The sequence below is a fragment of the Adiantum capillus-veneris genome, chromosome 12, assembly GCF_014529385.1.
Source record: "Adiantum capillus-veneris isolate H3 chromosome 12, ASM1452938v2, whole genome shotgun sequence".
NCBI lineage: Eukaryota > Viridiplantae > Streptophyta > Polypodiopsida > Polypodiales > Pteridaceae > Adiantum > Adiantum capillus-veneris.
Window position 1 is genome coordinate 148,994,614 of NC_140942.1, and position 14,846 is coordinate 149,009,459.

The following is a 14,846-nucleotide window of genomic DNA, read 5'->3' on the forward strand; positions in this document are numbered from 1 at the left end:
CTGATAGGAGTGCTACGACTCCTATGGGTGGCTGGTAGGCTGAGCAATGGTATCACCATAAAGGTACAAAGTGGGGATAAGTGTCACCATGATACAATATAACAGTAGCATGAAGCTATCCCGATCGACATTCTGGGTGTCGTGCTAGAATCCTGTGGATCCTCTGCCGCAATCTCCGCCGGTGCTGCGTGGCTCCCCTCCTCAGTCGCGGTCGTCTCGATCTCCCTAACTCTGTAGCTCGATCAATGAGAGTACCGCTGATGTGTGTATGGGTGGGAACCGAGCTCTCTGGTGGTGGTGTCCCCTCTGACTCTGTGGTACTCAGACTGAAGAAATCTGAGATGCGTCTCTGGGACTGTCTCTGTCTTTGCCCATTCAGTAGAGCGTCTCTATGTCTCTGAATCTCAAGTAGGAATAATCCGAGACATCTTTGATCCTGATATCTCATGACTCTGTCTAACGAGTCAAAACCATCTCTGAATAGACAATGAAAGCGTCCCCGTATCCCCGATAGAGAGAGAGAGATAGGAGCCCTCTCATCAAGCTAGAAATGAATCATTCTTGAAAGTTAAATTTTCAGCAGGACCTTCTCATGATGAAGTTTTTCATTGGATTGTAGGGGAGGCGGGGAGTGAGAAGGCTCAACCATCAAGAGGACGTTGGAAGACTATGCTAGCACGAGTTGCCGATCAGGTTTCCTTGGTAAGCCTCTTCGCTGAGTTTTAGCACTGTTTTTTTGGAACAAACATAACACGTGAAATGTTCTCGGTTATGTGTTGAATGTTAGAAGCTGAATGCTAGATGGTGGAAGTTTTCAATTTTGCTTTGCATGTTTTCATTACCAAGACAGCTGAGTGGTTTTATGTGATGGTCACTGGCATGATTCACAATATTGTTTTAATATTATTAATTTTGCTCAGAATAGCATTTGAATGTAACTGACATTCTACAAGATACTTGGGTGCACAGGTAGTGCTCTATGCTCAAGACTTATGCCTGATTTTGCCTGATGTTTTATAGACACTTAATTTCTATAATGAATCACGTGACATTTTCATTCTCACAGCTGAAAATGTATTGCTTATTGCAGCATAGATTTTGAACTTCTGTGCGTTTTCTTTCCCACGAGTTTCTTAAAGCAGAAAGTTGGCTTTACTTGCTTAACAGATTTGCTTCATGGCAATTTTTTAATTATAAAATTCATGAAGTCCTTGGCACGACACAAATAAGTGAAGATGAAGCGTAAGCCTTACATTGATGGTTGTCTGCTTATATAAATGTAGATCAGCTTTGATATTAAGAATGCATTATTTTGGTGCTTTAAGCATGGGCATCTAGTTTCGGGACGGGTTTGATTGGAAACACTTAATGTGTTTTGTGCTAGGCTCAGTTTTTGTAAAAACTGCTGGAGTTCAATGTGTGCGTGTTCAGGGTGTTTTCCTGCCTCCCATCACTTTGTCCCATGCTATGTCCTTGGGCCCTCTTGAATGGGAGGGTTTGCTTAGAGTTATCTTTGGTATAATCTCCACTCATGACATGTTTGGTTCATTAAATACAAATTTTTAAGAACGTAAGATTGCTAGTAAGAGTTCATGATGGCTAAATGACCAAACTGTTGAGTGAATTTTATGGATTTGGAGAGTAAAGTTAATGTTAAACCTGCAATCAATTATGGACTTTGGAGAGCCAAATACGTCTAAGGTGTGAGGGTCCTTAGTGAAGCACATGTCAACGACAATGTATGTGAAGGAGCCCAGTTACATGTAGTGGCAGCGATGTATTTGATTGGTGCCATAGGCCGAGTTTGGGCCCTACAGGATGTTTTTAAAGCTTTCGTTGTTTCTCTCGTCTTTGCGTGCACTTAGAGATTAAATAGACAGATCGCATTTTTTCTGTTCGATAGATGATGATACCGAAATTTCAACTCAGGATTCTTCTCTGAGTCCTCTTAAAGAGCACATTGTTTACAGCGGAAGTATAGGTCATATAATTTTTTTTTTTTGTTTTTGTAAAAATCAGGAAGTTTGCCCAATTAAAGGTTCAAAACGGCATGAATCAACTACAGTGACAAATTTGCAGCAGACAGGGGCAAAGAGACTAGTGTGGAAACTTAAATGCTTACATCTATCAATACTCAGCCCAAAATCGTCCAGCAATTGATCAGAAATTCTCCTGTGCAGAAATCAGTGAGGAAAAAAAATGTGATTCCGTGAACAATCACATAAACCTTAAAAGTTTCCATGCGAAGACTAATTCAGTAGGTCTGCACAAAGTTCACCGAGTACCCAAGCTGGCTTTGATATCATGACATGTACATGGAAGGATCTCCCGGCTACCTAAACCAATTATGGGCACGTGTCAAATGAACCACCTGACCGTAGTCAGCATCTGGCACCTGAGCTAGGGTCAATGTCTGCCAAGGTCTGTGGCCCTGTTCAATCAGTGATTTATCACACTTCTCTTCATACAAATGTCTCCCTGAGCACTGGACATCCATCTCTAGAGTAGGTTCCCTCTCCTAAGACATGCATTCTTACGCTGTCTAGTTCTTGAATGGTCAGCATGTTTTGGAGAGCTATAGATTACACATTGACGTGTTTAGTGCTCTCTCTTAGCCCCCGCGCCCCCCCCCCCCACCCCCCCCCCCCCCCCCCAACCCCCCCCCCCCCCCCCCCCCCCCCCCCCCCCCCCCCCCCCCCCCAAACAACACACACACACACACATTGGCTACTCTTAAAATTATCGCTGATATGTGGAATGGTAATTGTTGAAACTGCTTTTGAAATTAGTAATAATTTGTTTGGTACATTCCTACAAACCTGTAGCTGGTTGTATTCCAATGAATCATGTATGTGAGGGTTTTGAAAATTGTGTTTGATAAAGGCTTGTATTTCTTTGCAGGTTCCATTCACATTATCAATGAGATTGGTATCTTTGAAGGGAACACTACGTGTACGGATTAAACCTCCTCCAACTGAACATATTTGGTTTGGATTTACGTCTATGCCTACTATTGAACTGCAGCCAGAGCCTTCGATTGGAGAGCATAGAATTACAAAAGGCCCTGTCATAGCATTTATCACCAATAAAATCAAGGTACTAGCTTTTACTTCTACTACTAGCAAACATTTTCTGATTTGTGAGCTTTGAAGAGCACAGCATGAAAAGAGGAAGTCCAGGTGGATTTTGTTTAATTAACAGGTTTAGAAAAAAGAAAAGAAAATTGGCATCACTATGACCCTGAAACTTGTTTCTTATATCCATTCTTGGTATTACTCAATCAGTCCAGACTCCAAAGCAAATGAAATGAGCTGCCGATCCACTTCCAAGAGATTGGCTAAAGAGCTTTGCTCTTAATAACTACCGAAAGTGACTGCATAGCCACTAGTGGACCTCATATCATATGAGCGTCTTGTCAATAATGCATTTGTATATCCAAACGCTTTGATAGCCACACTTTATACCTGTAATAGAGTGTACCCTTTTGTTGTGGAGGCACTTTTCTTGGAACATGCCTGTGTCCTGATGCATATCCATCCTCATAGCTGTAGCTTAGATGAGACCTTCCAGTCACCCTTTATTTACATGGTTGGATCCATGAACAGATCTCAACACAGCACTGAGGTCCTTTACAGAGACACAATATAGAGTTTTACCACCTAGGCAGCAGACTCGCAGCATACATTAAAGGGTCCCACACAGGGTGTTCATTAGATACAATGTTTGTGACAGCCTAGGCTTTGAGTGAGACCATCTCCGCTTGTAGAGGAGGATCCAGGATACCATTTTCAGATATTGGGGGAGGCCTACTTGCTTTTCACTATGGAAGAAATAGATACCATACTCAGAGACCCATGCGACGGTCTTTGAGATGACCTCCCTCCGTGTATTGTAACCCTCCCCCCTGTTCAGCTTGATGCGTTGTATTGTCCTCCCCTTTATAGTTCGATTCCCATTGTTACGCTACATCTTTCCTCGTTTTAGGTCATCCAAGATATTTTACTGCTTTTTTCTCCAGATAATTGTATCACACAAATGATCATTGTAACTTTTGGTCTCACAGGTCATTCTGGCCTTTGCAAGCATTAATAGCCATCTCATTTCTTTTTCTCCTTTTCCAGTCACATGTACATTGGCTTCGTGTGCCACGTGGACATGCTAAACCTACTTGTTGACCTGTGGGAGTTAACACATGCAATGGGATTTGCTCAAGACATGTGTGCATATGTGGTGTACACCTCTCTCATGACTGAAAGAAAGAAAGACGGTGAAAATTGAATGCGAGACATGGCGCATGGGTATTGTATCCTGTTACTCAGATATGAAGCTGCATACAACTGGATCGGGCAGACTCTTTAAGGTATGGGCACGGTGAACTGAACAGGCATGGAAACTGTCGACATGAGTGATTGGCAAATGTTGGTTAATGAATATACCTGTTAACACTTGGCACTATCGGTTGTTTCGAACTTACTTCGACACACTCGAACCCACTAAGGTGACAACTGAAACCCCATTGATGAGATCTTGACTCAGAGAACCCAACAGACCTCCAACAATGAAAGTAGAAAGAGAAAGAGTTCCCAAGAAAAGAAGGATAAGGATACACGACCTTGGCTCACTCTTCGAGATAGGGCCAATTACATCAAAGAAGGGAAGTGTTTTGGTTGCGGGGAGCATGGGCACATCTCCGCGAAGTGCCCCAAAAAGGCACAGCAAGAACAAACTGAAGACATGCCAAAGAGTTCGAGAGCAACAGAGGAACGTGGCAGAAAAGGCAAGATGAAAGCAGGACTGGTACCAGATTGCATGGGTACTGACCCAAGCTTGATTGATGAAAGTACAGAGCTTGGGGCAAAGTGAAAGATCAAGTAGCCCTGATTTTCTTCGATGGGGGAGCCAAGGCCAACTTCTTTTCACCCGAATTGGCGCCGCGGCTTGAGATTACACCCGACAGGATGGGACCACCAGTAGAGACAGTTCTAGCGGCACCTGGACGGGACATAGCCATTACACCTGTCATTGGCAAACTTCGGTTGCATTGTCAGGGGTATTTGGGGCACGAGGCCCTTGGAAGGTTGTGACGTCCTCCTAGGAGTCCCTTGGTACCATAAGAACAACACCGTGGTCAATTATTGGGCAAAGAAAGCAACGTTGACGAATGAAAATGGTCGAAAAATTGTTCTTGATGTAAAAATGAAGGGCGAGTCCATCCCTATTGTATCGGCTTCGGCCATTTCCAAATTAATAAAATCTAGTCTCTTTGTTTACTCGATCTACGTGAAAGAGTTAAATGATGAACACAAAACGAACATGTCTGAACTTGATAGAAAACACCAAGATTTTCCCCACACTCATGCCGATTGCTTCTCTGAGGGCCTGCCAGGCGAGTTGCCCCCAGCTCGACCTGAGCATCACACCATTGATCTGAGGATCACACCATTGATGTGATACCTGGAAGCACACCACCGAACCGGCCACCTTACCGAGTTAGCCCAGCCCAGAATGAAGAGATTATGAACCAAGTGAAAGACCTTCTTGAAAAGGGTCTTATCCAGCTGAGTACTGCACCCTATTGCTCTCCGGTGTTGTTGGTTTTAAAGAAAGACGGATCTTGGAGAACGTGCATCGATTACAGAGCTCTCAATAAAATCACCATCAAGAACAGATTTCTGATTCCAAGGATCGATGATATTCTTGACTGACTTCAAGGATCCTCTTGTTTCAGCATGATTGATTTGAAAAGTGGATATCAGCAGATCCGAATCGCGTCGGGAGATGTCTACAAGACAGTCTTTCGGACGAGCTTGGATTTGTATGAATTTTTGGTGATGCCTTTTCGCCTTACCAATGCTCCAGTGACTTCAACCGAATGATCGATAGGATTTTCAGAGAGTATAGATCATCTGTCGGCACCTTCTTTGATGACATTTTAGTCTTCTCCAAGGATACAACAGAACATAGACACCATCTGCTACAGGTCTTTTAGGCATTGCGAGATCACAAGTTAGTTATCAATGCCAAAAAGAGTGAATTTTTCTTGCCAGAGATACACTTCTTAGGACACGTCGTCTCAGCAGCAGGAGTACAGATGGACCCGGCCAAGATCGAGACTATACGTAATTGGCCCGATTTGAAGAATGTTCATGAAGTTAGAAGCTTCTTGGGCTTGTGTTCTTACTACCGGCGGTTCATTTGAAAGTTTGCAGAGGTAGCTTCCCCTATGCACATTCTGACACAAAAAGGAGTCCCTTTCTCGTGGGGACCCACAGAGGTTACTGCCTTTCAAACAGTGAAAGAGAAAGTGACTACTAGACCCGTTTTGACTTTGCCAGATTTGAAAAAGTCATTTGAAGTATATTGTGATGCTTGTGGTCGTAGTCTGGGAGCGGTCTTAATGCAAGAGGGCCATGTGATTGCCTATGAAAGCCAATTGTTTCCAAGGCCAGAATTGACAACACAGATTTATGAGAAAGCGCTTTTGACAGTGATCCATGCTCTTACTCAATGGCGATATTACCTACTTGGAACCGACTTCACGATCTTCACTAATCACCATAGTTTACGCTACTTCTTGTCACAGAAGCAGCTTTCGAAAAAGCAGATGCGGTGGGCTAACATCTTGTCACAGTTTCATTTCCAAATTGTCCATGTTCAGGGACAAAAGAACTTGGTGGCAGATGCTTTGTCTCGGAAGCCGCTAGTCTTGGCTATTTCCGCGATTCATCATAGAAGCTTCGAGGACATGGTTCTATACGCCACAGATCCGGATTTTTCGGATGTATTCACTCGAATACAGAATGGGGAGGTAGTAGCGGGATATTCCATACGGGATGGCTACTTGATGAAGAAAACGATGTGCGTTACACAGCCGCTGAGGGAAAAGGTTTTGGCTAAGTGCCAGTGTCCACCTTTTACGGGTCACCGCGACATCGACACCACCTTGAAAGGTGTGGAGCGTTACTTCTTTTGGCTGAGACTCAAGAAAGATGTGGACGACTTTGTATGTAGTTGTTTAGTATGCCAGAAGGTCAAATTTGACATGCACAAGACATAGGGTTTGTTACAGCCTTTATCCATTCCCACCGCCCCTGGGAAAGTATTGCTATGGATTTCATTTTTGATCTACCGAAGACACAGAGTGGGCATGATGGCATTTGGACTGTCATCGACAGATTTAGCAAGCAAGCTCACTTCATTCCAGTGAAGAAAACAGTCAAGCCAGATCATTTAGCGAGACTGTTCATTGCACAGATTTTCAGACTACATGGCATGCTTGAGACAATAGTCTCCACAGAGCTCCCCGATTCACGAGTTTGTTTTGGAGGGCTATTTGGGAGAACATTGGCACACGGTTGCGGTTCTCATCATCTTTCCACCTGTAGACAGATGGGCAATTTGAGATTGCAAATTCAGTCGTTCTGGATTTATTGAAGTCTTACATTTCTGAACAAACGACTCAATGGGAATTTTTTTTGCCCTTGGTGGAATTTGCCTATAATAACACGATCCACTCTTCGACGCGGAAGGCGCCATTTAAGGTAATTGAAGGTGCTCTGAAGGTTCCACCCTTCCTTAAAACGAAAGATAAATTTTTTGAAGCCGATCGGTACACGAGTGACTTGGACACTGCATTTGCCAAGGTCTGGGAGGCTTTAGCGAAATCTCAGGAACGACAAAAGAAGGCAGCAGATCGACATCGTCACGATTTGAAATTAAAGGAAGACGATTGGGTGCTCTTACGTTTTGAGAAGGCACGCCTAAGAAAGAAAAAGGGAAAGGAGCGGCTTTTTCGAAAGCTTAGCATGAGGTACTATGGCCCTTTCCAGATAAAAAAAAAGATAAATATGTCTCCTTTAGATTAAAGCTACACGATACTTGGAAGATTCACAATGCTTTTGATGTGAGTCTATTGAAGCCTTTCAAAGGCGATGTGCCCGATGACGGGGAGCTTGATGAGCAACCCGAAGTGGAGGAAACGAAGATACTCGTTCCAGAACAGATATTGTCACACAAGGACAAAAAGATAAATGGTAAAGTGATTAGGCGGTTCTTGGTTAAGTTCAAGAACTATCCTGCATTGGATGCGAAGTGGATGGAGGAGGAGGACCTAGCAGATACTCCTCGGATTTTAGAACTTTACCTTGAAGCATTTGGTTTAGCATAGTCTACTCCGATAGAACCCCGACTTCAGCGAGAGTGAATCTAGTGCAGCGAGTTTGCACAAGAGGGGAGTCACTTCGCTCCTTTGTCAACGGATTACCCTAATTTTGAATAGAGTCACTGATGTCCCCTTTGGGTTTCAGGGATACTCAAGAGCTGAATTGTATTCTGTTGTATAACTTTGTAACTGGAATTCATGAAAATGAAAATGATTGATTTGTACTTGACTTGGTTGAGTGCAGAACTGAAAGACGAAATGACTACAGCATTTCGGTCTCATAAATCTCTATGGACATGATTGCAATAAGGGATTAGTTAATCAGACATCCATGAGGTTCGGAATGGATCTAGATGCGATTACTAATTACGTTGCCGATTGATCATGGTCTGAGATTTGGAATAAATTTGTATGTAATTCGTCATGTGATGTCAAGTGATGTCCTGTGATGTGTTGTGATGTGACTGCCGATTTGTACAAGTGCTAGATGTGTTGTGTCTAGTGCGTCGGTACTATTAGTCAGTGTCTATTGAGACAGTTTATGGCCTTTGTCTGTTTTGCAGACATAATCGAGGGCGATTACAATTCTTTCAAGAGGGGGGTATGTCACACACTGGTGACGTGGCAGGACCCATGACACATATACACTGTTGGCAAGCCCGTGAAATGTGCCGACAGGCTGACCTGGCAGATTTTTTGTAAAATGCGTTGGGCTGCTGACGTGGCAGTATGTACGGATTTCCAAAAATTACACTGGCCAGCTTTTGGGCATAATGCTTTTGAGTTAGAAGCTTTTGGAGCTCTACTTTTGGGCATCCCTTGTAACAATAAATAAGTCTTTTGGGCCTCATTACTCAAAGCTTCTGGACGCGAGTCCAAGTGTGAATTTCCGTGGACTCTTGTACATTGCACACGGATTAATATAAAAAGAAATACCAAAAGGGGGGCCAGTCCTTGGGGTGAATACCTCTTGGCACGGAACTATGCCTGGCCGTGTCGTCTTTTGTGAACTGCTTTAGAGTGAACCTTTACTGTGTCGCGGTAGAATCTAGACTTGGGGTGTCCAAGTTTGTTACAACTGCTCGAGGCCACTTGCATGGACTCTCTACCATGGGACCCCAAGAAAAATGAGGTCTGCTGCTGTCACGAGGACGTGGCAATTGCTAATTACTGTCACGAGGACGTGGCAACTGCTGACCTAAGTTGTTGGTTTCTTTCCGATGATTTTTATTTAATTTTTGGGGACCCTCTTTTTGAAGTTGCAAATGGCCGGACATTGTATGGTCATTGTGAAACTGCCATTCCCGACGGCGGAGAGTTTCACCTGCAGTCGGGAATGGTAGGTTGCCATGAGATGGTCGGGCCAATCGGCACTGGAATCTGATTAGTAAAAGGGTGTCTAGGCTCAGTTCAAAGTTATTTAGGCCCTTCGCTACACTTATAAGTTGGTGGATACTAGGAAATTAACTGAAAAGAGGCAAACTGGACCCATTGGGGTCTGTGAGCTATTTGCCAAGTCCAACATGAAGAGGGGGCGCCCATTTTGAGAGAGGAGGCTGAATTTTGCTCAATAAGTGACTACAGAGTGTGGGTGAGTAGTGGGTGCAGGTTTCACAGCTTCAATGGAAAACTTGCCTTCTCCCTTGTCTTATGTAGCGCAATGATTCCGCTCTCGTGCATCTCTCCCCCCCTTTGAATATAGAAACGTGATGCTCCGCTCGAGGGCTTTTCATCTGTGTGTACAGTTGTGTGGGTTCATGGGCGATTGCTGAGGCAAGAGCCTCTTGCACAGGTACTGGATTAGGTAGTTGCTAATCCCCCGCAGGTACAGGTGAATTCGGAGAGATTTCACGCGAGAAATCTTGTCCGATTCAAAGGGCAAGTAGCCCTACAGGTGCGCAAGCTTGAGGGCTTGCTACGGATGCGACCGGCACGCGAAACGGAGCCCAAAACAGGAAATTACAGCCCGCCGTGTAAATTTGCAGGTTTAGGGTTTTGGCCCTAATCGATCCCTAATACCCCCAGGAGGTGTGGGGAAGCGAGGGGATAGCTGTACATGCGAGTTTGGTGCTTTTTCGGGGTAGAAAATAGAGAATTCAGCGTGCTGCAAATTCTCGCCAGGTTTGAGAAAGTGCCCGTATGCGCCAGGAAAGTCATCCATTGCATGGGGATTTTATCTGTGTAGCTTCCTAGTATGGTTATGTTGCCGCCAGACAAGTCTTTCCAGCCTTGTTTATGCGGGACAGCTCGTAGGAAAATGCAAGTTTTATCCCCGTTTTGATAAAAATAAAGAAATACCGAAAGCGACGCTAGTCGTTTGGGCCAACTGGTTGTCGGCGTCTGCTTGGTAGCGCTCTAGCTTCCAAGCTGTGTGTGTTTGAAGTGTTAATTCTAGCAACAAGTTTTTATTTGCAAAGTTTCTTTGTGTCCTAAAGTCTAAAGTAAAGTATCGGGTGAAAGCCAAAGTCTACCGCCCTATGGGCCGGTTTCATGGTTCAAGAAATACCGAAATGGGCGCCAGTCTTTGGGGCCAACAGGTTGTCATGTGCACATCTAACCCTATGTGTACGTGGACAAGGGTTCAGTCAGCCTAGCTTAGGAAGTGTTCTGACACTTTTGTGAGTCTGTTCGTAGACTGTGCATGTCCAGACACTTAGAGTAGATGCATATCCTCTGGTTGCACACAGCATGATCATCAGATTACCATCAGAACCCATCGGGAGCATTTTTACAGTGCACATACCTAATTTCCCTATTTTAGCCATTTTCCACTTATTATTAATTAGTGACTTTGTTGGGAAAGTGGGTAGGGAAAATTGGCTAGGCAGATATATAAGAAAACCTAGCGCTAGTAGTTTCTGGCAGAAGAGGCAGCAGGGACTACGTGTCCAACAGAGCACCTTCTTAGCAAGACTCTCCGGTAGGCAACCTAGCGTTTTCAGCCACCAAACTTCAATGAAGCCAGCGTTTTCAGCATTTGCAGATCAGCCCTAGTGTTTTGCAATTGCAGATCAGCCCAATGATAACACATCACAAGAGATTCCCTAGCGTTTGTGCAGCAAGACAGTAGATTAGCCTAGCGTTTTTGGATCAGCAAGTCAGCCTAGCGTTTTGTAGATCTCTGGCGACAGAACCATCATTAGCTTCAGCGTTTTCAGTTTTCAGCATATAGACACCGCAAAGCAGCCCCAAACCTCATAGATCTCACCTTTCTGCAGCGGATCCTCGCTGCACGGTCGGATCAACAAGCGTTTGCAGATTCAGCCCACTATTCGAAGATTTCAGAATCTGCGTTTTCAGCGCATCGTCGTCGCGTCGTCTCATCCCCGTCGTCACTAACATAGAGTCAGAATTCAACAGATACAAGATTTGCAGATTTCAGCCCTTAGCGTTTTCAGATTTCAGCTCGTCTCGTCGCCGTCCTCATCGTCGTCGACATCGTCGGCAAGTCCATTGCATCGTAGAGATTTGTGCAATCAATAGTAGACCGCTCTCGCCATAGAGAGTGGGGCCTTCGGAGGAGGGTTTGACAACATTCTGGCGTTGTATTCTTCTCTCTCTATCTCTCAGTCTGAGCACCTTCATTCACAGTGTTTTCCCCCTTTGTTTGTGATCATCGCACTCTCTCACTAAAGAAACGGAAGGCTCTCCCTTCTGTAAGTAAAAGGAACCCTTGAGCACAGTTCAGAGCACTCATCTTGAGCAAAGTTCAACATTCACTTCCGGTGCACCTTACATTGGTATCAAAGCTTTGACAATGATCAGTATCACTTTAGGAAAGAACCACATAATTTTTTTTGGCTTATTGTGGCCGTACATAACCCAAGTCTACTTGGACGTGTCGATTCCTAGTCGTGCTAGAAGGGCTTGTCCAGCCTCCCCTTGTTTCTCTTTTCAATGATTGAGAGTGGACGGTGCACTTGGCAGCCGGCCATTCGACGTGAGGTGGGAAAAAGCAACCTTGGTGCGAGTGCAAGGCCGCCAAGGGGTGCGCCCGTGGAAAAAGAGAAGAGCTCAGGTAAGAGAAGATCCTTCTCTAACACAGATTGCAAGCTAAAGAAGAACCTCAAGACCCTCAAGAACCCAAGAACCACAAGATCCTAAGTTCCTCATGAACCTAAGAACCCAAGACTTTAGTGTATTGTCATCACCCGAAGCGGAATGGATACTTCTCATGGAGATGATGAGCATGGAAGTGGCGAAGAAGAATTTTCCCCACCAGGAGGTTTTTCCGACCCTCCCCCTTCCCCATCTACGCCAAGGATTGCACCAAATCCTATGGAGGCTTTGGTCTAGACGATGATGGACATGATGTTACAACAAGAAGCGCAACGGGCTGCCTTGGAGCGCGAGCGCGAAGAAAGAAAAGCAGAATTGGATCGCGAGCGCGAAGAAAGAAAAGCAGAAAGAAAGGTCGATTTGGAGCTTGAGTGCGAGCAAGCGTGCTGGGCGGCCGAAGAGCAAAGGTCAGCCTTGGAGCGTGAGCGTGAGCAAGCGCGCTTGGTGGCCGAAGAAAGAAGGGTAGCTATTGAGCTTGAGCGTGAGCAAGCACGCGGAGCCCAACGAGTAGCGGCCGAAGACATACGAGCGGCCTTAGAGTTAGAGCGTGAGACGCAGAGAGACCAACGTATGCAAGAGTGGGTCCTACAAGTACTTACCTCGAAACCCGAGCGGGTCAAAGATGTTGATGGTTCATGAAGTAGCAGAGACTCGAACTCCAACAACCCTGTCACAAAGAAGATCATGTTCAGTAAGTATGATTGTAAGATGGATGCTAGTGTTATTCATTCTTGGTTGCATCAATTTAATGCTTATTTTGCGACAACTAAGAAGACAGGAAATAGCAAGGTTTTGACGGCAGCCATGTACCTTGCCGGTGATGCCATTAATTGGTACCACGCATGGCAAGAGGCACAATTGGCCGCGCACCTAAAGGCAGCCGACGAAGACGCGCCCCTTTCGTTCAATTGGGCCGACTTCCAAGACAAGCTCAAGGCGTGGTTTATGCCACCACAATACCTAGCACGGTTGAAAGACGATTGGCGCAGTCTCAAGAAAAATGGTATGCCAGTTATGTTTTTCTCTAATCGTGTTTTGCAGGTCGGCACTCAATTACGCAAGTCGGATGATGAGCGCAAGGAGGCTTTCATTTTCGGGTTGGACGACTATATCAGGTTTGATGTCGAAGTCCTCGACCTTGTAGATCTCAACAAGGCGGTAGCGATTGCTTTCGCACAGGAGATAAAGCACAATAAGGGAAAGCCTAAGGAAAACAAGACCTCTCAAAGTACCACTCAGACTTCTCAGAACCCTCAGAACGGTAAGAATGGTAACTCTTCTAACCAATCTTCCTCTAGTTTCTCTGAAAAGAACTCTGCAAATTAACCTAAGGGTAAAGCTAACACAATTGTTAAACCTAAGCTCACTCCATATGAAAAGGCAGAACAAGGAATTTTAGGAGGATACATCACGTCAGAAGAACAAAGCATTTATTCTAAGGAAGGTCGATGTTATCATTGTCACATCAAGGATCACATAAAAAGACCCACAGAACCCACGGAACCCACATCCTCTGTCAATGTAATAAATGAGAACATGAGTGTGACCCAAGTTTTTCATTATCCTCCCATTGATGAGTCTCTCATTAAGTGTTATGGTCATGTGAAGGGTCAACGTTTTGTCATATTGTTTGACCTAGGCAGTATGCATGATGTGATTAGTGACTTTCTTGTCGAGAGAGCCCGCTTGGAGGTTAGCAAGACATCTCCTTTCGAGGTGTCGGGCTTCGCTCCCGATATGGACTCTCTCATCACGCAAGAGTGCCTTGATGTTTTGTTCGCTGTTCAACAAGTGTCCTTCCGCAGAAAATTTGTAGCGTCTCCTCTTTCAGGATGTGATATGCTTTCAGGCATTTGATGGTTTCGTGAGCATAACCCTCTTATTGATTGGGCGGAAAACACTTTCACTTTCAATGCCAAAAGTGACTCTCCCATCGTCATTTGTGGAGAGGAAGTTGTTCATTCTTCATCTCTCATTTTGAATGTGCAGATGAAGATTGAAAAGAATCAGGAGAAAGAGACTCTCTCAGTCTTGTCTTCTCCAACGCACGACACACATGATTTGCATGAAAAGATGTGTTTATTCACAAGGATGATGATTTGCATGATAAAGATGTGATTGTTCACAAGGATAATGGTTTAGTTGATACTTTTTCTAGTGAAGCTAACCTCATTGCAGATTTGGTCTATCACGAAGAACCGATCTTGGCTCTCGAGTCGAGGTCCAAAGAACCCTCACAGGAAGTATTATGTGTGCGCATGATTAGTCAGCACGCAATGTTCGAGTGTTTCATTCGTGATGGTTTCTTGCATTTTAGTCACCGTCCTTATGTGATCCCTTTTCATAGGCATGCCATATTGTACGATGAACACGATTCGCTCATGAATGAGCACGGATGTATGCTGATTACTCATGAAAAGATAAAATGTTTGCATTCAAGAAATTCACATTCCATGTCTCTTCACGTGACACATCTAACCCTTTGTGTACGTGGACAAGCTACTTCATGACAAGGGTTCAATTTAGTTCAGTTAGCCTAGCTTAGGAAGTGTTCTGGTACTTTTGTGAGTTTGTTCGCAGACCGTGCATGCCCAGACACTTAGAGTAGATGCATATCCTCTGGTTG

General features: G+C 44.6%; 1 protein-coding gene across 5 annotated transcripts in view; it reads left to right on the plus strand.

The window, feature by feature from the left end:
• LOC147446669 (uncharacterized) overlaps positions 1-14,846 on the plus strand; it is a 137,519-nt gene that overhangs the window by 100,248 nt on the left and 22,425 nt on the right. For all 5 annotated transcript variants that reach the window (XM_086525863.1, XM_086525864.1, XM_086525866.1 and 2 more), the window contains 2 exons: positions 620-702; positions 2,902-3,096. In XM_086525863.1, the coding sequence (XP_086381989.1) occupies positions 620-702; positions 2,902-3,096 (278 nt within the window). The remainder of the gene's footprint in view (positions 1-619; positions 703-2,901; positions 3,097-14,846) is intronic.